At 49.1% G+C, this 22412-nt stretch overlaps 2 protein-coding genes across 5 annotated transcripts in view; one reads left to right on the forward strand and one right to left on the reverse strand.

The window, feature by feature from the left end:
• The window catches only part of XPO5 (exportin 5), a 30512-nt gene extending 18134 nt beyond the window's left edge, over positions 1-12378 (reverse strand). For 2 of the 4 annotated variants that reach the window (XM_075748941.1, XM_075748940.1), the window contains exons 1-14: positions 12174-12375; positions 11752-11873; positions 11025-11097; positions 10303-10440; positions 9810-9992; positions 7318-7344; positions 6851-7036; positions 6077-6153; positions 5526-5625; positions 4017-4100; positions 3475-3600; positions 3137-3227; positions 1540-1668; positions 665-780 (exon numbers count right to left, since the gene is read on the reverse strand). In XM_075748941.1, the coding sequence (XP_075605056.1) occupies positions 665-780; positions 1540-1668; positions 3137-3227; positions 3475-3600; positions 4017-4100; positions 5526-5625; positions 6077-6153; positions 6851-7036; positions 7318-7344; positions 9810-9992; positions 10303-10440; positions 11025-11097; positions 11752-11873; positions 12174-12278 (1557 nt within the window). In that variant the 5' untranslated portion in view covers positions 12279-12375. Of the gene's footprint in view, positions 1-664; positions 781-1539; positions 1669-3136; positions 3228-3474; positions 3601-4016; positions 4101-5525; positions 5626-6076; positions 6154-6850; positions 7037-7317; positions 7345-8760; positions 8803-9809; positions 9993-10302; positions 10441-11024; positions 11098-11751; positions 11874-12173 lie in introns of all 4 variants that reach the window. The other 2 variants (XM_075748939.1, XM_075748942.1) reach the window with 2 other exon arrangements.
• A 143-nt stretch (positions 12379-12521) lies between these two features.
• On the forward strand, positions 12522-22149 carry POLH (DNA polymerase eta). The gene is made up of 10 exons (XM_075748949.1): positions 12522-12701; positions 12786-12920; positions 13012-13223; positions 13636-13805; positions 17094-17197; positions 17886-18005; positions 18619-18742; positions 19414-19479; positions 20165-20328; positions 21171-22149. The coding sequence occupies exons 1-10, from the start codon at positions 12565-12567 to the stop codon at positions 22012-22014; spliced, it is 2076 nt and encodes a 691-aa protein (XP_075605064.1). The 5' UTR covers positions 12522-12564; the 3' UTR covers positions 22015-22149.
• Positions 22150-22412: the final 263 nt, after the last annotated feature.

Consider the following 22412-nt stretch of genomic DNA (forward strand, 5'->3'; position numbering starts at 1 on the left):
AAAAAAAATCAAGTCAGTCTACATCAGACAGAAAAAATGCTTTCCTTCTGATTCACCTGCTGTTGAACAAAAAGCAGAGAAATTGCTTCTGATCTCCTACTCCCTGAGCATGAGTTTCTATCATTTAGTTAAAGGTTTAAAAATAAATAAATAAAAAAAACCCCCTAATCAGGGGATAATTAAAAAAGAAGAAACTTAGGAAATTTCTGCTTAAGCAGTCCTCTTCTCCTCCAACAAGGCACTACATCAAAGCATGCAACCTGAGTGCTCTCTGTGACTTCTCACGACATAGTGTTCAGAACCAAGACATGCGTGAGAGCAAGCCAGTATGAGTTTGGTCTCATCTAAAGAATCATAGAATGGTTTGGGTTGGAAGCGACCTTAAAGATCATCTAGTTCCAACCCCTCTGCTGCGGGCAGGGACATCCTCCACTAGACCGCGTTGCCCAAAGCCTCATCCAACCTGGCCTTAAACACTTCCAGGGATGGGGCCTCCACAAGGAGTCACTACTTCTCATGAGAATCACTCACCAAACAACCTGGGGTTTTGCATGGAGGTAACTGGTTACTACAAACTTTTCAAGGACAACATCGTTGAAAAAAACCTACTCATGTCAACCCAGAACAAGCCAGGAGAGCAGGCAAGAACATCTGATACACATACGTCTTTATCCAGGGTTCGAAACATCTGGCTGATGACACTCTCTGAGAAGAAGGTCATGGCATCCCACTGCACAAAGGATGGAGAGAAGATGGAGCAGAGACCTTCGCCTGTCTTAGCTGAAAGGAAGAGAACACTGGAGCTCTCACCATGCTCCTCCATGCATGCACAACAGCAGGCTGACAACATCTTGGCAGTCACCAAGTGTTCTGGTCACGCAGCTCTCCCTTGCATGTGCCTGGCAGGGAGGCACCGGGAGCAATTAAGGTATTCTCATGTGATTTGCCTCATTCAAATGAGGGCTCCCGAGACATAAGTCTGCCCTTTGAGATACTATAGGGAGCAACACCAACAAATCGCAGAAGGGAAAAGAAAAGGAGGGAGACCCAGACTCAGCACTGCAAGCAAGACTGCCCTCGATGTGACTTCGCAGAGCACCAAGTGGCCTTTCGTCACGGGAGGAAAGCAAGCTCACTGACAGAGGGATTTGCCAGACAGGCAGAACTTCTCTGGACAAAAATAATCAATATATTACGGAGATAACAAGGCCCAAGTAATTGTAAAATTGTATCAGAGGGACAGCTGCTTCTGTTTTGCAGAGGGATTTGCAGGGAGGGAAAGGAGGAGCCAGGGGCTTTACATTAGCTATTCCATAGGTGACCAACAAAGGGTTAAATTTGGGGTGGGGTGCATGTGATTTGATTTTGCTTTTAACTTGCAAGGACCTTAAAAGCCTGAAAACCCAGTGTTGAGTCTTAGCTCCCCCTTAAAAAAAAAACAAAACCAAGAGACCAAGACAAAACAAAAGGTAAAGTTGTTTCTTCTTGGCTTGAATTAAAAAACAAATCCCATATCCCTATTTTTTTCAGGTAACTTACAGTTCATGGGTCCAGTATCAACAGGAGCTGTGAGTTGGTACTTCAGCCATTCACCGGCCATCTGGAAGCCAGTTCGAGGGTCCAGACGACAAGCCATCCTCATCACCTCTCCTTGCTGGGCTCGGAAAGCTGCAGTGAAAAAATCAGACACCATGCAACAAGCTGATGCTGCGAACACTCCTTCCTCAAAGCTCACCTGCAGCTTTGCAGCCCTGGGAACATTATGGACTGTTGCTCTGGCAACAGCTGTGCAGTAAGCTCTGATATACAGTCAGTAAACTGGGTGTAACAGGATGGGCAATTTTGAAGCAATTTAAATGGACTAAAAAATGATGGATTAACAAAAAAAAGTGCAATTAAAATGCAACATGAATTATGAAAAATCTATACTAAACCCAGATTTACTACAATTAAACCTCTATTTTTCCTTTTAAAAGTTATTAAAACTATACATGTTTGCTGCTGACAAAGCACCTTGAGATACTGAGATAGAAAACCAGCATTAGGTAATGACCACTTCCTTCAGCTAAACACACATTTTCTAAATTATTCAGCTTAACCTACTTCACTGACAAACTAATGGGAACTCAAAAAACCCAAAGGAGTCTTGTTTTCAATTTCAAAGATATTAAAAGCAAAGCACAGAACAAGAATTTCATTTGTTCCAAAATATTCTAGTACACAACCACAGAAAACAATCGGCTCTGCTGACTATAGATGCAAGCTGCATTGTTTAAAAAAGTTGTTTTATCAAGTAATTTTATTTTGTGTTTCAAGACAGTTTTATTTTCTTATACATGTAATACACCTTCAATATAATTTAACTCCCTAAAACTATTTCAAATACTGGCTTTGTGTATTTAGCTACTTTTTGATTTCCACCCAAATAGTTATTTTTTTTTTTACTTACTGCAACATATCTATCTAATACACAATTAAAAACTGCAACACTTAAAATCTTCAAACCTAAATGTAAAGAGTAAGAATTTAAGTAATTTATTAAGTATATCCTCCCAACCACCAAATGAGTACCAAACTATACCAGCCAGTGAGAACCAACCTCGGTTTTGGGAAGTCAAATACAAAAAGAAAGAAAAAATAAAATTATTAATATCCAGGGTTTCCTGTTTGCTGTTTTAAGCTCATGATTAAATGTGGCTATTTTAATTGCTCCCCTATAGCTATTGGTACTGAACCAGAAGCTTCTTAGCAGGGCCAAGACAGATTTTCTTTGTGGAATGACATTTACAGTCTTTTGTAAGGTTCCTTCTTCTCCTAACCCAAGCAGGACTCCAGGCTGTTTTATTTCCTCCTCTAGGTGATCAAGAGGCATGTTTTCTTTGACATTAGGCAGTAAATGCTACTAGACCGCCTACCTAGCCAGCAAGCAAAATAATAGCAAAAAGTAAGTAAAATGAAACACCCGAGGTGTCACAGAAAGTGCTAAATTAATTTAACTTCAAGATCCAGGCAGCAAGAGCCAGGACAAAAATGGAAGCTGCTAAGCCAATTACGGAAGGCTCCAAGCTCAGCCAGCAACTGAAAGTAAGACAAAAGGCACTGACAACAGCATCCACATGGGGTGATGGCAACTTACAGTTGAAGAAGGCATTGAAGTCCTCATCACTGTCAAAATCAAAGCGGGAGTATTCACAACTGGGGCTGTCTGTTTTAGAGGGAAAGCCCACCTGGAGACAGAGTGGACAGAGTCAGGAAGGAAGAGAAGTCACCCATCACAGCTAATACCACCTTCAAGGAGATGAAGGCTGAAGGCAAGGAGCAGACAGTAAAATGCTGAGATAGAGCTGTTCGCTCAGTGGCCTGGAGATCACATCTCTGGCAGACGCAATAAAAACATAGTTTCTCCCCTGAGATCCACAGGCCACGTTCACCTAGGCACCTTCTCACACCTCTCCGGCTGCAGTTCCCACATACCTTCACTAGGTTGGTCATAGATGCACGGAGATACTTGGGAATCATAGCCAGCAACAAGGGGTCATGAGACAGAACTTCATGCCGAAAGAGGGCTCCCCACGTGATCTGGGTGGAAGAGCGCAGAAACTGGGGGAGAAGAGAGAAAGGAAGGGAACAGAGAAGGATTTCAGTGCTGGAATCTCCACTGCTAACATTAAATGTTGCTATCAGAAGGCAATAGCAAATTACACCAACCAATCGGTTGAGGCTGAGGCACCTTGCAGGCACAACCCAAATTTCCAGAACACCAGAAGTCCCTAAGTAAACACTAGGGCCGATTGCAAATTCTACAGTTTCTACTCAGCACCTCTGTATCAGTCACTGTTCCTAATGGGGTAGTAATGAAGGAGAAACCACTCTGCCTTTCAGGTCTTCAGCTCAAATGGAGAGCCTGAAGACCAATACTTGGCTGCTGAAGTTCTGCAGTCCTCTACAGGTTAGCTCAGTTATGCATTCACACATTCTTACATGGACATACATGAGACTTTCAGCCCTTTACATACCTGGCTGGGATGGGTTGTGAAGGCTAAAAACGAGTCAAGGTATTTTCCAAAGTTGGCTGGTGTTTCCACATCAGAATCTGAGCCCTATTAGGAAGAGAAACAATTTCAGACAAAACACTAACTCTATGTCACGCTGGGCTCACAAGCGGTATGTCTCTGGGTAAAGCAGGAGCTCTACATCCAAGGCCACAGAATGTAAAGGAGCAGAGACAAAACCACTGAACAACTGTGATTTTTCTTCTGAAACCGGTATAGCCCGAGGAGCAGCAAGTTCTGCTGACCACCCTGGGGGTGCTGGAGACAGCACCACCCTCGCTCAAGAAAAAAGGGTGACTTCTCAGATACTAGAGTTTCACTAAAATCAAATTCATAACCACTGCTACTGCTGCCGCCATGAGTCACAATTTCACTCCTGTTGGGTCAAGCCCAACCAGCAGTACCAAAGTGGAGCAATTCACAACTGCAAAATTTCACAAGCAAATACACCCAGATGATTTCATTCCCATTCCTCCAATTGTTTTCTGCATTTAATGTATGGACATCTCTTACCAATAACTTTCTGGAAAGTTTGTCAGGAAAATAAATTTTGCCCAGAGCCATAAAATGAAGGTTTTGCTGCTCCTCACTAACCATAATATGACCCGGTGCCCTCAGGATCCCTGTTCTGGAGCTGTACAGCTCAGTGCTGCCTCTCCCGAGGGAATCTGGACAAGAGGACTCAAATCCCTATCTCATTACTTCATTATAGACTAACAGCTCCCACTGCCTAGGAGCAAGTGAAGTCACCGAAAGTAGTAACAAACCCTTTGTTTGCTGTCCATTCTTTTTAGGGATAAATTCTCAAAGTGGGTTTTTTTTTTTTCCTTCTCTGCCTGTGAGAATTTACTTTTCTCTACAACTTGCACACAGGCTGGCTGCCTCAGTCTCCCCACAAACAGAATCTCTCAACAAGCCTGCCTCCTTTACTGTAGCAGCACTGTGCTGAATGGAGGGAGCGGGTATTCAGCAACCAGCACGGCATGCAAAGTACCAATGTGCATCTTCATCTCAACATCGACACAAAGCATCGGAAAGATGAACGGCAGGAACAAAACCTGTTTCTTACTCCAGCTTGAGATAATCTTGGTAGAAGAACAAACAGGTATACTCTTTGAGCTATTTTTAATAGGGAAATTTGAGAGGCTTCCAACACAACAGTAACTTCCTGGAGTAGTTTTTCTGTAGCAGTAGACAGCAAGAAACTTGACCAATTTTCTATGAAGCCTCAGTATTTTACAGAGGTTATAGATGATTCTTGAAGACAGCAGAAGCCCAGAATCAGTCAGGGTCCCTCCATTCAATATTCCTATGACTTGGCAGGATACAGCTATCCCACTTGCAAGCAGAGCCATTTCTGCCTTTTCAAAAGTGCAGAGAGAACCCTGGTCCTACCTGAGATCAGGGTTGCCTCACCCCCAGCCCTAAAAACTAGCCTTGCCAGGGTTGCTGCTGGTATTAGCAGAGACTTACTAGCAACGCACATAGCTGGCTGCCCAATGCGCACAAAACTTGGCAAAGTCTCTTCAAGAAAACATAGTGCTTCTCCACCAGGCCTTCTGCATCTGCTGTCCTGGGAATGAGGCGAGGGGGGAAAAACAGGATCACAGTTACTCACAGTGTAGGTAACAGGCGCACTGCTGTCTATCTTGTAGATAAAAAGAGGACTGGAGCAATTTGGTTTTATTGCAGTGGGATTTTGTTTGCTATTATCAAGAAGTACTGCTTTATTTGTTACCATCCAAAACCTCTGAAATTTCCTATCTGAAAAAGTCCCTCCTGATCAGTTTCAGGCTAAAAGAGAAAGCTGGGGAAAGTGCAATATTTACACCACTTTGTCTTTCAATTATAGGATTTGAAAAAACTCGCAGTTCTTCAGGTTTTGCAAAAGAAACAGTGGGTTTGTTCTCTCCTAACCCAGTCCCAGCTTCCTGCAGTTAAGCAGCAATATCTTTTGAAACCACATCTACCATGCCATTTGGATGCAATTTTGTGTGAAATTCAAGTAGCTGGATGGTACTCACTGGGCAGCAGAGAGAATGTAGTGCATGGCAACATCTCCAAACAAGACCATCAGAGGCTTCCGGTCCTCCAGCTTACCCTGTGTGTAAAATAGGCCAAATGCCTCAGTTAGAAGATAACCATTTATTCCCATCTACATAACTATTTATTCCCATCTGCAAGTGAAATTAGGAGATCCCCAGTTGTCCTTCCATCTGGGGAAGGGCTTAGAGTCCACAAATGATTTCAGTAAAAACTTGCAAAAAAATCTAAGGTATTCCTGATCTCAAGAAATTTCCCCAAGCAATCCCACCACAGGAACTTTAAACCAAAAAACCTGATCCTGAGACATTAACTCTTCTTCACTGCAGACTGGCTAGTTACTTAAAGACAGCTGATAAACACTCAGCCTTGACACTAAGCTGCTTATGAAAGTATGGGTCAAACCACCTGTTTAGATTCTGCTGTCATTTCTCTGAGCTGCCAGATGACACAGCTGGTGACAATACTTCCCACTTCACAGTTGTAGAAAGTGGGGGGGAAAAAAGTCAATGGGGATCTCCAACTTCAAAACTGCAAAGAAAGATGAGCACAGAAGTTGGAGAGGGTTCCAACAGTTGCTATATGTCTTGTACTGGCATGATATTCAGGCTAGGTATCATTACCAAAAGCAGTTAAGTTTGAAATTTGTTTCTTAAATAAAAGGGCAAAGATATCATTGCTCAATTTGAAGACTTATATAGGAGAATAAGAGGAAAACAAAGAGGAGCCAGAGGAGCTGAGGAGGAAGAACTCACTTTCCTGCTGACAGCAATCAGGAGACACTCTGCTGCTCCTACTTGGAGCTCAGGCTCATTTAGGAGCAGACACAACATCTCCAAGAGCTTGCAGTTGTCTGCTGTGATGTGGCTCAGGGCCACCCAGTCAATGTAGCCAGCCAAGGTGTTGAGTGCCGCTATCCCCACGCGGCAGTTTGCCTGGGCCTGGGAACAGAGAGGAGGCAAAAGGTCAGAGCCAGAGACACAGCAATTCCCATCTAAAGCCGTCCACTCCTGGTACCAGGAACCACCCTCAGAGCGAGAGACTTGGACCCTTTTGCTCCCACCCCTCTCTCTTCTCAAGCAGTTTGTGTTATGGGTGAAACACACCCATATGTAAATGAGAACTGCAGGTAATAGACTCCAAAGCCTGGGAAAAGCCTAGTTCTAAGCAATCCTGGTCTTAAGAATGACTAATGTGCTAACTCCCCCACAGCTCCACTCACCTTTGGCTCCTGAGCCAGATCAGTCTTCTGAAAAAGAAAACAAGAGATGGTAAGTGAGCAGCCACAGCACACGCTTCCACCCAGCCACTGCTGGACAGGCTTATTCTCGAGAACGCAGCCAGAAGCGGCTTCACAGAAGAGCTCCCTAGTGAAAGGGGCTGCAACACAGTCTCCCGCTCAGGACATTGCTGTGGCCATCATAACCACCTTCGCAGCTCCCTGGCAGGTAAGACAACAGGACTTTGAATTGCAAGTTAAGTCACGATTTCCTTCTCATCCAAAAGATGACACTCCAGTCAGCAGGCACCAGGGAGACACAGGGGACAAGAAGGAAAGGCATTTCAGTGCTTCCTGGAAGTTTCCAGGGAAGAAACTTTTGACCTTTTAGAGCATCTTACATCCAAAAAGCCAGACTCTGAAAAGTGCTGGTGGCTTTTATGTACTGAGATTGATGTCTGAAAAGGGTGATTTGTCCATGGTGTCCTGGTTTCAGCAGGGATAGAGTTAATTTTCTTACTAGCAGCTGGTACAGCGCTATGTTTTGGGTTCAGGATGAGAATAATGTTGATAACACACTGATGTTTTTAGTTGTTGCCAAGCAGCCAAGGACGTTTCAGCTTCTTATGCTGGCCTGCCAACAAGAAGGCAGGGGGCACCCAAAAAGCTGGGAGGGGACACAGCCAGGGCAGCTGAACCAAACTGGCCGAAAGGATATTCCATACCATATGGCATCATGCTCAGTATATAACTGAGGGAGTTGGCCAGAAGGCAGCGCAGCTCAGGAACTAGCTGAGCCTCAGTTCCAGGCGGTGAGCAGTTGTGCTGTGCATCACTTGTTTTGTATGTTTTATTAATATTATTATTATTTTTCTGTCCTATTAAACAATCTTTATCTCATCCCACCCCATGAGTTTTACCTTTTTTTTTTTCTTTTTGATTCTCTCCCTCATCCCACAGCTGTGAGGGAACAGCTGTGTGGTTGTTTTAGCTGCCAGCTGGGTTAAACCACAACACATGGTCAGGAAGGCAGCTGGAAAGAGAGCTGGGGCAAGAGCTTACAGCCTGACTCCCAGTTCCAAACACTTAAGAGCAGCAACGCACTGCTTGCACCATCTTTTTGACTAAAACAAATGAGTCCCTCAGACACTCAGGTTTGATTTGTTTTTCAGATGCAAAGAAACCACAAGCATTTCTTTCTGCTGCAAGGTTTTGGTTTGGAAACTCAGTCCATCTATGTATTCAGCATAGTGATTTTGAGTTAATCTGGTTGTGTCCCAAACATTTAGCATCTGAGCCACCATACTGGAGCTGCATACTTATATGCACTGCAGATTATTATGGTCTTGGGGAACTGTCCATCATCTCCCCCAGTCTCAATGTGCAGACTGAACGCCCAACCCTCAGAATTTACCCTGGGCACAAACATCCCAAAGATCTGCTAACCTGTGGAGTGGTGAGGGCTTCTTGTTCCTGGGGTGCTCCAACCTTGCCAATCAGAAAGATTCCACCGTTAGCAGAAACAGCCACACTTCAGAGCCTCAAGCATTGCAATTCAAACCTTAGCTGGAAATGTATTTCAGCCAAACTACAAAATGCATCAGGGTCTCCCACCCACCACCATGAACTGCACAGAGAACTGTCTGCTCTACAGGTGGGTTGGTTCAGCCTATCAGCGCATCAGGAAAATGAACAGAAGCCAGGTAGGAGATGGTTTTTCATTGCCTCCCAGTTTCACATTTAGTGTAACTCTGGATTTTAATTCATGGAAAAAAAGAACAAGAGATACACCTAAGAAACTTATTTCTAGAATGGTTTTTCAATTGTGCTTCACTCTCAAATCCACTTCCTTTTCACAGGAACAGACTGGGGTGGTGACTTGCCTTCACCATCCATCTTGACCAACCCGCACACCTCTGACTCTAGGTAAGAATTCGGGGAAGTCTCTTTACACAAAAAATAAGTGCATTCCTCACCACAATTTGACAAAAAAAGGGCTTCCTGACCTGAGTTCTTGGAGAAAAGGACCAGAAAGGCCCAGATGCAATGGCAAGACATCAAAAACTCATGCAATTTGGTGCATCACCGCAAAGACACCACTGCAGCGTAAGAGAGCAGATGCAAGCCTAGGACGGCATCTCTTTACCACTGTGCATTACATAAACTACCCCAAATCTACCCATTTCTGCCACAACCACACCTTTGTTTTGCTAAGCCGCACGCCCCTAGTGTCAGCAGAGCATTCCAACAGTACAGACGAGGCACCCATCCGCTCCAGCCATTTACACTAGCAAATCCAAGCTACCAACGCTAACCCTGTCAGCCTTGTGCGTTCAGTCTCTCTGATCAGCATTGGCTTCCCAGGCCACAGCAGATCCTTTCCACACAGCAACGGATTTCAGTTTCTGCACTTGCTTCCCCAACCACTTGCGAGTTGTATCCCAATTCCTAAACACCTCCAGCACTGACCGAACCCAAGGAAAGGAGACTCTTACCATGCGTCTGTACTTATTGACATTCTGCTGCAGAGTAGATAGTAGGAAGTTGAAGATCTTCTCCATGTTCTGGGTGAGGGTTTGCTGGATATCTCGTCGCCGCTGGGTAGGCAGAGTTTGAAAAGTCACCACATCCTCTGCCAAACGTAGGAGGATGAACATCACCAGTTCCGTCTGCGTTTCCTGATGTCCCAAAATGAAATATGCTCCATCAGCACTGTTCAAACGTTAAAATCTCTAGAGGCTAGCTCAGAGATGTAGAAAGAAAGTGAGCATGCATGAAGATACAAGTCACGCCTTGGGAAAACAAGACAGGAGGATGGGTCCTCTCTCTGCTAAAATCACCTCCTAGAATAACTTAATCTTATGGGGATTTTTTAGTCCATCATCAGCCTGTCTCGTCTGACCACAAGTGAGTTAGGCTTGTCTCAGGGTGATGGAAGACTGAAACCCATACTATGAGCAAGCAGGAAAGAACAGGTGTGTTTCGTACCCCTTGCTTGGAGAGGGTATCCAGCTCCTTTAGCATGTCTGGCCAGTGCTGAGGCCATTCGCGCTTGATCATCTCCACCACAATGCGAGACAGAACATCCTTAATGTGACTTTCCTCCTCCAGAATACTTTGAGTTCCCTGTGATAGAAGAGGGGCAGAGTTATACAAAACAGCAAACATCAAATGCCAGCACTGTGGCTGCAAATTTACTAAACCACACAAAATAAAACAACAAAAGAAATCACAACGTTGGGCAGCTCTTTATCCCAGCTACCTTGGATGACACTCCTACCCTCTAAAGCATCCATAGCTAGTGAAGTCTGGGAACCAAAAGGATTTTCCTCAAAGGAAGGTTGTTTGGTCAGAAGAGGAATCACGATGCTACAGAAAACACAACTAAGGTAATGACTTAAGTATTGTTGCAAAAACTAAGATGATCCAGATTTAATAGATTTCCTCCTAAGAAAAGAAAGAGTACCTTATGTATGTTATACAAGCCTCACAACTTCTTGGCATGTGAGGTGACATGGTTATTGACCTGACTACAAGACAGAGAAAATCACTGGAACAACCAGGGATGCATAGCAAGAAAGTAATGAAATGCAGAATTGAATTCAGGTCCTCTGTGCTAATTATCTGGAGCCTCTTTTTCCTTTTGCCTGCACTTACTATCTCCAAGTGAGAGAATCATGTTTCAGAGAACAGTAGCAGAAGGTACTTACGCTGGATATGAGGCCCATGACATTGTTCTTTAGATAAACTTTTTCTAGGCGAGGCATATTGTTCCAGCGGAACCTGTTCAAAAGAGTTTAAAAAAAGAAAAGAGAGAGAAACAAAATGGACACCAAGTCAAAACAAGAAGATCTCTGACTTGATTTTCAATGAACCATCACTTCTTTACCTAAACTAGAGAGACTGCAGCTCACTGACTCTGCCAGTGCCCAATCCCTTAATGAAAAGGCTGAGCTAAAACTGCTGCTGGCAAATGGGCGTGCACCACTGAAGTCAACAGACATGAGAAGCAGCAGCAGCAAAAGCACAAAGCATCAGGTCTGTAGAGGCGGCAGAGAGAGGAATCTCAGAACTCAACTAATACAAAGCCTCTTTGTTAGCATGAGGCTAATGACAGAGAACGCTGCAAAGACCTACCGATAACCCTGTGTGCTTATTTACGCCTTGCAATGCCAATGTGCCTTAGAGCTCGGTGAATTAACCTTCCCAACCTGCCTGAAAACCATTTTCTCCTCTCTTTTTACAGATAAGGAAAGAAACAGAGCAGGACAGCAACCATCCTCCGCTGCAGAACAGACTTTCTGTATCCTGAAAGTGCCTCCCTGAAGCGGGAGGTGCCAGAACGGGAGCAGAGCTCAGGCCAGCGGCTGCGTGGCAGCGGGCTAGCACCCTTCCCCGGCGCAGGGGCACGGGCGGCGGGACGACGAGCTGCCTTACTTGACCACATGCTCCAGGATCTGCAGGCCGAAGTGCCGGACGATGGCCGTCTGCGTCTTCTCCGCCAGCTTCAGCCCGCAGGGCACGCAGATGGGACACTTCTCCTTGAACTCCTCGCAGAACTGGGAAAGGACCGGGGACACGCACACGCAGTTAAAACACGGCAGCTGGCACGGGGTAACGGGGAGGGGAGCGGCCCCGACCCCCTCGGGGAGCATGCCAGGGTTGGGGGGGCGCCCGACCCCCTCAGCGCCGCGCAGCCGCGGCCCCCGCCGCCTTCCCCCCGCCTGCTGACGACTCCCACCGCCCCAGCGGCTGCCCGGGACCGGCCCGCCCCGCCTCTCGCCCACCGGGCCCCGGCGCCGTGCGGACGGGGCACCCGCGTGGCGGGAGCCCGGCGCCTCCTCTCCCTGGTCAAGTACCTTGAGCGCCTCCAGACGGTAGCGCTGTGTGGAGGCCGGGTCCATGATCACCGTCACCGCCTTCACCAGCTGCTCGCAGAGGCTGCTCACCTGCTCGGCGGACATGGCGGCGGCAGCAGCGGGTCCGCGCCACCGGCCACCGACGGGCGAGAGGAGGGGGGGCGGCCGGCACGCGGCGCACGCGCGGCACCGCAGCAGATCTGCGCATGTGCGGAGGGAAGGAACCGGTTGGGAAAACGCATGTGCCGCGTAACGTCGCGGCGACACCCCCCCAGAACTACGACTCCCAGCGTGCCTCGCGCGGGGGCTACGGCTCCCGGCAGGCAGCGCGGGGGGGCGGGGCAGGGCCGTCCACCCCGCCGGGCGGGAGGCGGCCGACGGCGGCGGGAGGATGTCGCGGGGTCGGGAGCGGGTGGTGGCCCTGGTGGACATGGACTGCTTCTTCATGCAGGTGGAGCAGCGCCTCGACCCGCAGCTGCGCGGCCGCCCCTGCGCCGTGGTGCAGTACACCGAGTGGCAGGGCGGCGGGTAGGTGCCGGCGGCGGGACCGGCCCCTTGCACCCTTCCCGGCGGGGCCGTGCTCGCCCTGCCCTGCCCTCCCGTGTCTTGCAGGATCATCGCGGTGAGCTACGAGGCACGCGCCTTCGGCGTGTCCCGTGGGATGTGGGCGACGGAGGCGCGGGCGCTGTGCCCCGACCTGGCGCTGGCGCGGGTGCCCCAGGCGCGGGGCAAAGCCGACCTCACCCGGTGAGCGGGGTCGGGGATCGGGCCGGGGGTGGCGGCGGCGGGGGCCGCCTTACGCGGGGCGGCGCCTGAGGCTGTGCCCGCCGCCCGGCAGGTACCGGGAGGCCAGCGTGGAGGTGATGCAGGTGCTGTCGCGCTTCGCCGCCATCGAGCGGGCCAGCATCGACGAGGCGTACCTGGACCTGACGGGCAGCGCGCGGGAGCGGCTGCGGGCCCTGCAGGGGCGCCCCCTGGCGGCCGCGCTGCTGCCCACCACCTTCGTGCAGGGGCTGCCCGACGCCCCCGACCCCCAGCCCGGCGGGAAGGGTACGCACCGACCCGGCACCGCGCAGCTTCGAGCGCCGGGGCCGGCGCTTTGCATACCGCGGCGGGACGGCTCTAACGGCTTTGCTTTGAGGCCGCACAACGCAGCGAGAACGGAGCCCAGTGCTGCCACCCCCGGGCCCCTGCGCTGTCCCTCTCCCGCTCCATCGGTAACGCTCCCCCGTACATCAACAGAGGCAGAGGGTGGGCTGCTCTGTCCCGTGCAAGAGCACGGTAAATAGGATCTGTGGTTTCCCCAGTGAATGACTTTTGGGGTGCTCGCTTCTTGTCCTTGCCGTTGGCACGCAGTTACAGAAGCACGCGGCTGGCTGCTGCGGCTGGCCGATGCTACTGGTCCCTTTGCTGGACTCAGCAAGAAATACCCGTGCTGACCCCCTTTGCGTCCCTTTTCTAGAGGAGCTGCGGCAACGTGGCTTGCACGAGTGGCTGGCGTCACTGTCTTTCGATAACCCTGATTGTCCTGACCTGCAGCTGACCATGGGTGCAGTAATTGTGGAAGAAATTAGGGTGGCTGTAGAAGCAGCCACTGGATTCAGGTGTTCAGCTGGGATTTCGCACAACAAGGTACGTGTGTAACACATCAGCCTGCTCTCTTCTAAGTAGCAGAGTCAGAACGTGCTGTAGACACTCTCCTGTGTGTTTTTCCAAGTCTCCCATAGAAGATGAGCTCAGTGGGGAACGCAGCCACGTGTGAGCACACCTTCAGGGAAATTATAGGATATCTGGGAAGGAGAAGAGTTTTCTTCCCAGGGATGTGGCCTATGCAGTCAGCACTCAATTAATTGACTGCCTGGATTCCTGGTGTACCTTAATGAGTTAGCTCACGAGGAAGAAAAGGGTTTTAAGTCCCCCAGGAGAGTTTTCTTTAGAAAAAAGATGAGCTTAAAGCAGGAAACCTCCACCTTGAGTTTTAGGCAAAGGTGGCTGTAGCCAGGGAATGGTTTTTACTGACACTCCCAGCAGCTTGGAGGAAGAAGAATACCAGTTTGGGGCTCTGGCTTCCTCTTTCTGGTCACTCAGTCTTTACCCCCGCTGGCTGCTCTTTGAGTGATGCTCAGCCAGCTGCTGAGAGCAGCCGCAGTAGCACTTCATGCATGACAGCAGCTGCAGAAACAAACAGACTTTGATGCTGCAGCTATAGAGGGTTTCCTGCTGGGTGAAATGCTAGGGGCTCTCAGTAAACCACCCTGCACTCGTTTCATTCTTTGCAAAAGGGGCTTATGTGTACAGTGATGACTTTAAAAATGCAGGCTCTGACTAAAACAAGAAAATTATAAAGACTAAATGGATGCTTTGGAACTTAAGAAAGATAAATTTCATCTTAGACTGCTGTGGAAACAACTGGAACTATTACCAGCTGTACAGAGGTACTGGAGCTAGTTCTGCACCAGCTCACCTTGAAACTAGAGCAGACTGTAAGGCAGAAATGAGCTAGCTGAGGAAGACCACTGGTGTAGAAATTTCCAGTGGAAAGGATGTTCAACTTGCCTTTTTGCTCTCTTTAATCAAGAATAACAGCGAACATCCCTGCTATCCCTAGCAGCTTCTCCCAGCTTCCATTTTCTAAGCCAGCATTCCTCTTTTGGTTGGTTGGTTGGTTTTTTAAAGGGAGTAAGGAAATCATGATGTACTGTGCTATCCCTGAAGAACTGTATATCTATATCAGCAAGCACAGTGCAGAAATTACCAGAGCCTACACGTGGCTGTACAGAACACGCTACAGTGCTTCCACAGCCAGCTGACCTCTGTAGGTACAAACCTTTTCTGCAAAGCATGAAACGAGTGCTAGGGGCTCTCAGTAAACCACCCTGCATTTCACCCAGCAGGAAACCCTCTGTAGCTGCAGCATCTGAGTCTGTTTGTTTCTGCAGCTGCTGTCATGCACGAAGTGCTCCTGCGGCTGCTCTCACAGCTGGCTGAGCATCACCCAAAGAGCAGCCAGCGGGGGTAAAGACTGTGTGACCAGAAAGAGGAAAAGCAACTCGACTTACCTCAGTGCTCCAAACTGGTATTCTTCTTCCTCCAAGCTGCTGGGAATTTGTGTCAGTAAAAAACATTCTCTGGCTACAGCCACCATTGCCTAAAACGAGGTTTCCTGCTTTAAACTCATTTTTTTCCTAAAGAAAACTCTCTTGAGGGACTTTTCTTCCTAGTGAGCTAACTTGGTAGAATACACCAGGAACCCAGCTGATAAATGAGACCAAATAATTGAATGAGCTATTTGGAAGCACCTGGAAGATAACAGCATGGTTTTATCAAGAACCACTCATGCCAGACTCATTTATGTGCCCTCTTTGACAGCATGTGTGGCCTAATGTACAGGGGAAACTGCAGATGTGGAGCGTGCACCTTAAGGTTTCTAACGCGCCCCACCCTGAGTCATGTAAGCTGGTGATGACACCCTAGTAAAACACAACATGACTGAGGTTATCTGAAGGGCGTGCATCTAGCTGAAGAAAATCTTACTGTTTTCCATAATGATTTTTGTTCAGTGAGTTGCACTCAAATTGGGATGTTTAGAGTGGGAGCCTGGGGGGAACTGTGTGAGGTCCACTAAGAGCCAGTATTTTCACTGAAGCCTGTAGGGTGGGAGCAGCTGTAGGAATTCAGGTGATGCTAAGCACAGATGGGGCTCAGGGCCTGGGCTGTAGGAGTTCTGGGAGATGAAATTGGAGCTGAACAATCTGGGCTTGGAGAAGCCCAGAAACAGTCAGAAATCACCAAGCAGTGCTGCTTATGCTCCTCACTGGCGGTTTTGTGGTTTATAGGAAAAAAGCAACCAACAGGCTTTTGGCTAAGTCATAGACAGAAAGTAACCTGGAATTATTGTGGACAGGCAGCAGGATGAGTCAGTAATACGAGAGCTCTTACAGAAATGGCAAATCCTGTTTGAGCACATGCAGATTAGAGAAGGTGTCAGAAAAAGTAAATTATTTCTCTCCATGAAGTCTCAGCGATTGGTTCAGCTTGCAATACTTTATGAACAGCGTGGGTAAACTTGAAAGAGTCTCCAGCAAAACAAGAATAACAGTGATTGGACATGTGGAAAATGACTGGATATGAAAAGTTGAAGGAAAGGGATCTACTTTGTAAGAGTGAGAACATATGTAAGCCTGTAAAGCAGGTTGTTAATAAAGATCATAGTTTAATAGGCAGGAAAAAATAAATTGCTTAGTTATAGGTGTGTGTGGTAAAGCAGTGAAAGAGCAAAATTATTATTAATTTGTTAAAAAAAATCCCCAACACCCAGCTAAATATATTTCAGGCTGGTCTGTGTATTTTTGATCCTGTGGTAGATTAGGGTGGGAGGGGAACCTGTATAGCAGATAAGCTAGAGAACATCCCTTCCAGGCTAGCAATTCTGTATTTTGCAGATTACCTTTTGCAGCACTATGCTGCTGTGGACCTCGCAGAGAGAAGATTAAAATAGTGACACTGAGAAAAAGCAAGACAAACGCAGAAGATGATGGAGCAAGACATAGTGAGAGAAATAGCCTGGGGAGGAGTATGGGGATGCTCTGGAAGCTCTAGTGTGCTTGCCTGATGGAAAACTAAGCCGAGCAGAACAGGTGATAGATACAGATGCCCCAGGCTGCCTGGAGCAGGAGTCCAGCCTTTGCAGAGCTAGAAGTCTGGAAGCAGCAGTGCTTTCAGTGTTCCCAGCCAGTGTGTGCCAAGTCCCAATGTGGGTACTACCTGGGAGCAAGCAATGGTGCGACCTGCACATCCTTCCTAGCAGATATTCCAAAGGCAGATCTTAGAGGTGATACAGCACAAGCGGTTAGGTAGAGTCACAATAAAGTCAGTGCAAAGATTGTAATAACAGGGTTTCCATCCTCTTCTGTGTTACAGACGCTGGCAAAACTGGCCTGCGGGTTAAACAAGCCCAACCGCCAGACACTAGTATCTTCACGATTTGTCCCACAGCTCTTCAGCCAAGTGCCCATCAGCAATATGTGAGTACAGGGGAGCTGCCTGCTTTTATGCAGCCTGGGACTCAGGCTGAGCTGCTCTGTGGCAAGAGCATGTATTTGAAATGCTGGTGCTGTGCTTCCACAATCCAGGTTGTTATCAGGAAGAGAGCCCTCTGCTTGTCTTCATTGTTGCACTTGCTTGTTGGTATGTCATCATTGCTTGTGTGAGCAGAACTAAAGTGACTTGAGGGTAGGAAACTGTTCCTGACCACCTCAACAGAGAGCAATTCAATGCTAATTGATAGTGGCCAGCAAAGGCATTCAACTCCACAGTAACTGCTCATCAATGCTTGTAAGAAATGGAGAGGAAATCCTGCCAGGAATTCCTTATAGCTGTGAGCGACAGTTCAGGAGGAGCATGCTTGGGAGCTGCAGCCCTGCCAGTGAAGGGACCACATTCGAAGAGCCCACTAGTGTCCTGTGGACAGCCTTTCCCTGTGGACAGGGTAGAGCTGTGCTCAAGATGACTGCTGGGGTGCATAGGTGTAAGCCAGGAGCAACTGCGGGCAAGGGGGCGTTAGGTACTAAGTGTTCCTTTTTGTCCTGCTAGTTCCTGACTGCTTCTGGCTGTTCTGATCTAGGGATGCCTGCTGCAAGAAGACTTGGCCTAGTCCCCACATGTTGTTTCATTTGTTTTTTCTTTCTTTTTTTCTTTCTTTCTCTGCCATAGCCGTAACCTGGGAGGCAAGCTTGGCACTGCCATCACAGATATCCTGGGAGTGGAGTACATCGGGCAGCTGACACAGTTCAGCGAGACAGAGCTCCAGACTCACTTTGGAGACAAAACCGGGTAATGATAAACCACTCGCCACAACTTGACTCTTGGCAGGAACCGAGACTTCCTTTTGGTCACAGGTTGTTCTGCTGCGATTAGGAAGGTTGGAAGGTAAAACTTGAGTGACGTCTTTGAGAAGCATGGGTCTGGCAGGCCCACAAACAGGTTTCCAGGCTCGCTTGCTCCTAGGCAGCCTTCCCAGGATAAGTTTTGCCTGTCAGCCAACTCCTCTGCCTTCTTCTACAATGTCTAAGGATGGGGCCAAGCTGTGAAGGGCTCCCTGCAGGCTAGGAAGCAGGCAGGCTTGACAGTCTCATTACAGAGGAAATTACAAGGCTGGACTGGAGCCTGAAACAACACTTCTGGGCCCAGAGCAGCAGTTGGGGTGCCCTGCAGATGGTGAACTGTTGCCACTTAAGGAGAAGAGGCAGAGGAGTTGCGTTGTCTGGCAGTTGTGGCCTGAAGGAAGTCTGCTTGTTCAGCTGTGGCTGCAGCTGCAGAGCTGGGGATGAGAGGCAGAGGTGCAGCTTGCACAGAACTGAAAGCATGGCTCAGCAGAAGGCTGACTTGCCGCCCAGCAATGCCTGTGTATCTGTGGCTGCCTTCATGCTTCCTCTGTGGCTTTCAGGTCCTGGCTCTATGACTTGTGCAGAGGAATTGAAGATGAACCTGTCAAAAATCGGTACCTGCCTCAGTCTATTGGCTGCAGCAAGAACTTCCCTGGGAGGACAGCCCTGGCCACACAGAAGGAGGTAGAAGCAGCTTACACCTAGAAGAGGGTTGGCCTTTGCACTGGAGAAGATGAGAATGCTAAAAGCTGAGACTTGCTTGCCAAACCGCTGCTTTTCTGTGTCATCATGCCCTGAAACTCAAGACTAGGGGCTCAGTGGGAGGTGGTGGTTTGGGCCCTAGAAATTAGGGAAATCCGTGTTTGACAGAAATGCATCGACAAACTGCACAGAGAGGTCCAACCCAGTTGTAATTGCCACAAGGAGAACTGTGGGCCTGTGCTGTTCAAAAGGTATTCACAGTGCCAAGCGCCAGGGCCATGGTTGCTAGAAAGGAGGTAACTAGCCCAAAGGAGGAGGGAGGCTGCACCTTACCTGTTAGCTGGGGAGAGGTTCCCACAGAGCTGTAGGGAGACACAAAGAGAGATCCAGGGGAGGGGACCCAGGTTACTTGGCAAAGTCTAGTAGTAACACTGCAGGACTTTTATGGTATCTACAATGCCTTGTGTCTGGCGATGAATCCTCACCTGGGTGGATTTCTCCAAGAGTACTCCAGATATGGGGCCTTGTGATAGTCTGTGTCCATTCCAGTCTGATCCCCCTCCAGCATTCCCCGGTGTGCGGAGTGTTGCTCTGGGCTGGTGGCAGCACTGTGAGCAGAGGCCCAACCTGTCTGTTACCACTATTTTGTCCAGGTACAACACTGGCTCCTGCAGCTGGCCTTGGAGCTGGAATCCAGACTGATCAAGGACAGGAGCCAGGTAAGGAGAGGAGGCACAGGGAATGGCGTTCTCCCCGCTGGCCTTCAGGAAGCCATGCAGAACGTTTGCACCCTGAGCTGTTTGCAGGAGGCTGAGGGTGGTGTGTGGTGAGGGAGGAAATCTGCTCGCCCTCAGATGCGTGCCTGTGTGCTGTGGTGCCCCAAGCAAAGAGGTGTGCAGGAGCCTGGCTAGGAAGGATGGTTTTGCTCCAGAACCCTGCAGGGCCAGGGACAGTCCTTGTCCCATGCTTTAGGATGCAGGGACCTGAAAGCCACCACACCTTCATCCTGCCACACTGCTGCTCCCTTGCAGCTCTGCCTGTGCTGTGAGCTGCGAGAGGAAGCGATACGCTCAAATCCGGATGGTAGACTGTAGGCGAGGGTGAGATTAATCTGCTAGCTTCATTGCTGCAGCAGGGGCAAGAAATGGTGCACAGCTGCCTTTGAAGTAGAGCAAGGACTGACTGCTTCCCATCCTGTGTGGTGCAGCTGTACGAGCACTTGCTGTCCTGTATCTCATCCCTTGGAGATCAGGCCAGGCAGGACAAGCTGCCATCTGTCACACAGCATCATCCGGAGGTGGTAGCTGATGGTACAGGGTTCTGGGCAGCGAGATGACCCCCTCGGCCTTTCCTGCTCTTTCCTGCAGGGGTCGCTTGAAACACGGCTCCTTCTTCTCTCTGCAGAACCACCGAGTGGCCAAGCAGCTGATGGTGGTCATCCGCATGCAGGGAGACACCCGAGTGTCGCGCTTTTGCGCTCTGTCCCGCTACGATGCCCAGAAGATGTGCAACGATGCCTTTGCCCTCATCCAAAACTGCAACATGGCTGGGGCTCACCAGGCGGCCTGGTGAGTGGAGGAGGCAGCGGTTTGTGTCCCTGTCAGGGGTTTTTCTGCTGCGGGAGGTGCAGGATGAGCCAGGGACCTGACAGAAAGGAATGAGTGTTATGCCAGCTGTCAGGAAAAGTGGTCCCCAGCACACGTGCAGCGACCTCCACTTGTTAGCGGTAGGACAGCTGTGAGAGCCTGGCCTCTTCCAAGCCCCACATCTGGCAAGACGCTTCCGTACTTGGAGCTGATTGATTGCTATCAGCAGGGGGGTGTCCAGCTGGAGTGAGTTAGTCCTTGCCCTGCTGGGCTGGAGAAGCTAGTTAGGCCTTGCTTTCCTTCCCTAAGGACAAAGGTGCTTGGGGGGGGGGGGCAGGAAGGAAAACTAAGGTGTGCAGCTCCTGTATTCAACATTACTTCTTCCCTTCCTCCTGCTCTGCAGTGAAGGCTGAGGTGTAGGTAAGGCAAGAAGGTCCTGCCTGTTAGGCTCCAACAAGGCTGCAACTCTCAAGGCCTTCACCTTGCCTGGGAGTCTCACAGCAGCTCCGGCTTGTGGTGGACCTAAAGTCCAGGCTGGCGACCAGCTGTCCCTGCTCCAGTGCCCTTCCCTTTGGGAAATGCTGTTCTGGGAAGAGGCTTTCTCCTCAGCTCAACGCAGCCTGCTGTGTCTGTGAGACTCTTCTGGAAGTAGCAATACTAATGTTTTGTCAGAGGAAACATCTCTCCCCCTCCTTGCTGGATACCCAGACTGCAGTTCCCCTATCCCCTGCCTGTGAACAATTTATGTTGCTTAAAGTCTTACCTCAAAAGACTTCTTGCTTCCCAGGCTGGTGTCTGAGCTGATGTTGGTCTGTTCTTCACAGGTCACCACCACTCATATCGGTGCTTCTCTCGGCAAACAAATTCTCAGAGCCTGCCACACTCCTCTCTGCAGGCATTGCCACCTTCCTGACGAGCAATACCCAGTCTGATGGTACTGCCGCAGCCACTTCTACAAGGCCCAGGGTCAAGTTCTTCAGGAGCCCAAGCAAAGAGCACAGGCAGAAGCCAGCCAACGCTATTGAATCCTTCTTCCAAAAGGCGACAGAAAGGCAACAGTCACAAACAGTGACAGCCACCAGCCTGCCTGCTGCTACCACTGCAGCGTCACCTCTGCCCAGCTCCCCAGAGCACCAGGAGAGAGATGGCATTGGACTTGCCTCTGTGCAATGTGACCTGGAGTCCCCTGTGAAGTGGAGTCCCAGAGATGGGAGTCCCACCTCTCAGTATGAGAGTCTTCCCTGCAAGAAGTTGCTCTCTGATGCTACACAAACACCCTCGACTCCACCCAGCTCCAGGACCCTTCTGAAATTAGAGCCAGCTACGGAGGGAAATGAACAGAATTTGCCACCCTCTCCTGAGCTTGCCCTGCTCCCTCCAGCCTCGCCGGGGGATCAGCAGCGCTGTGAGAAGTGTGACCAGCTCGTGCTGGTGTGGGAGTTCCCAGAGCACATGGACTACCACTTTGCTCTGGAGCTGCAAAGCTCCTTCTTGGAGCCCAGTGCTCCCACTGCTCCAGCAGCAGCTCCCAGCCCAAAGGCTGCAGCTTCCAAGTCTCCTGCCAAGGCAAAGAACAAGCCCAAGACTCCAGCGGGATCTAGTGCAAAACGACCCAGAGAAGGCGTGACAAGAACTTTAGATTTTTTCTTTAAGCGCTTACCTCCTTAACTCCTAGCCACACTGGGAGTTTCTAGATAATCAGTGTTTTTAAATAATCAGTGTTTTTAAATGCAGTTAAACATTTTTATACTGTCAGGTTTTAATGCAGAAAAGTCTAATAAATTATCTCTGCCCCAAGTCTAAGAGGGACTGGAACTCATGAATTTCTTATGATGCTGGATGTACTCAGTTTAATTGGTAGCAGCTAGCTTGCCTCTGCCTGCTTGGTCCTACTGAAAACTTCATCATACTCTCACCTACACCTCCTGTATTTCCATAGTAGCACTGCTCAGTCTGTTCCCACAGCTTTCTGTTCCTACTGTAAAAGCAGGCACTGTAAGCACAGTGGCTTAGCCCAGGGACTCTCCAGCCAAGCCTAGGCTTGAACCCCACTCCTGTCAGTATAA

The sequence above is a fragment of the Balearica regulorum genome, chromosome 3 (genome assembly GCF_011004875.1).
Source record: "Balearica regulorum gibbericeps isolate bBalReg1 chromosome 3, bBalReg1.pri, whole genome shotgun sequence".
In the NCBI taxonomy this organism is placed as follows: Eukaryota; Metazoa; Chordata; class Aves; order Gruiformes; family Gruidae; genus Balearica; species Balearica regulorum.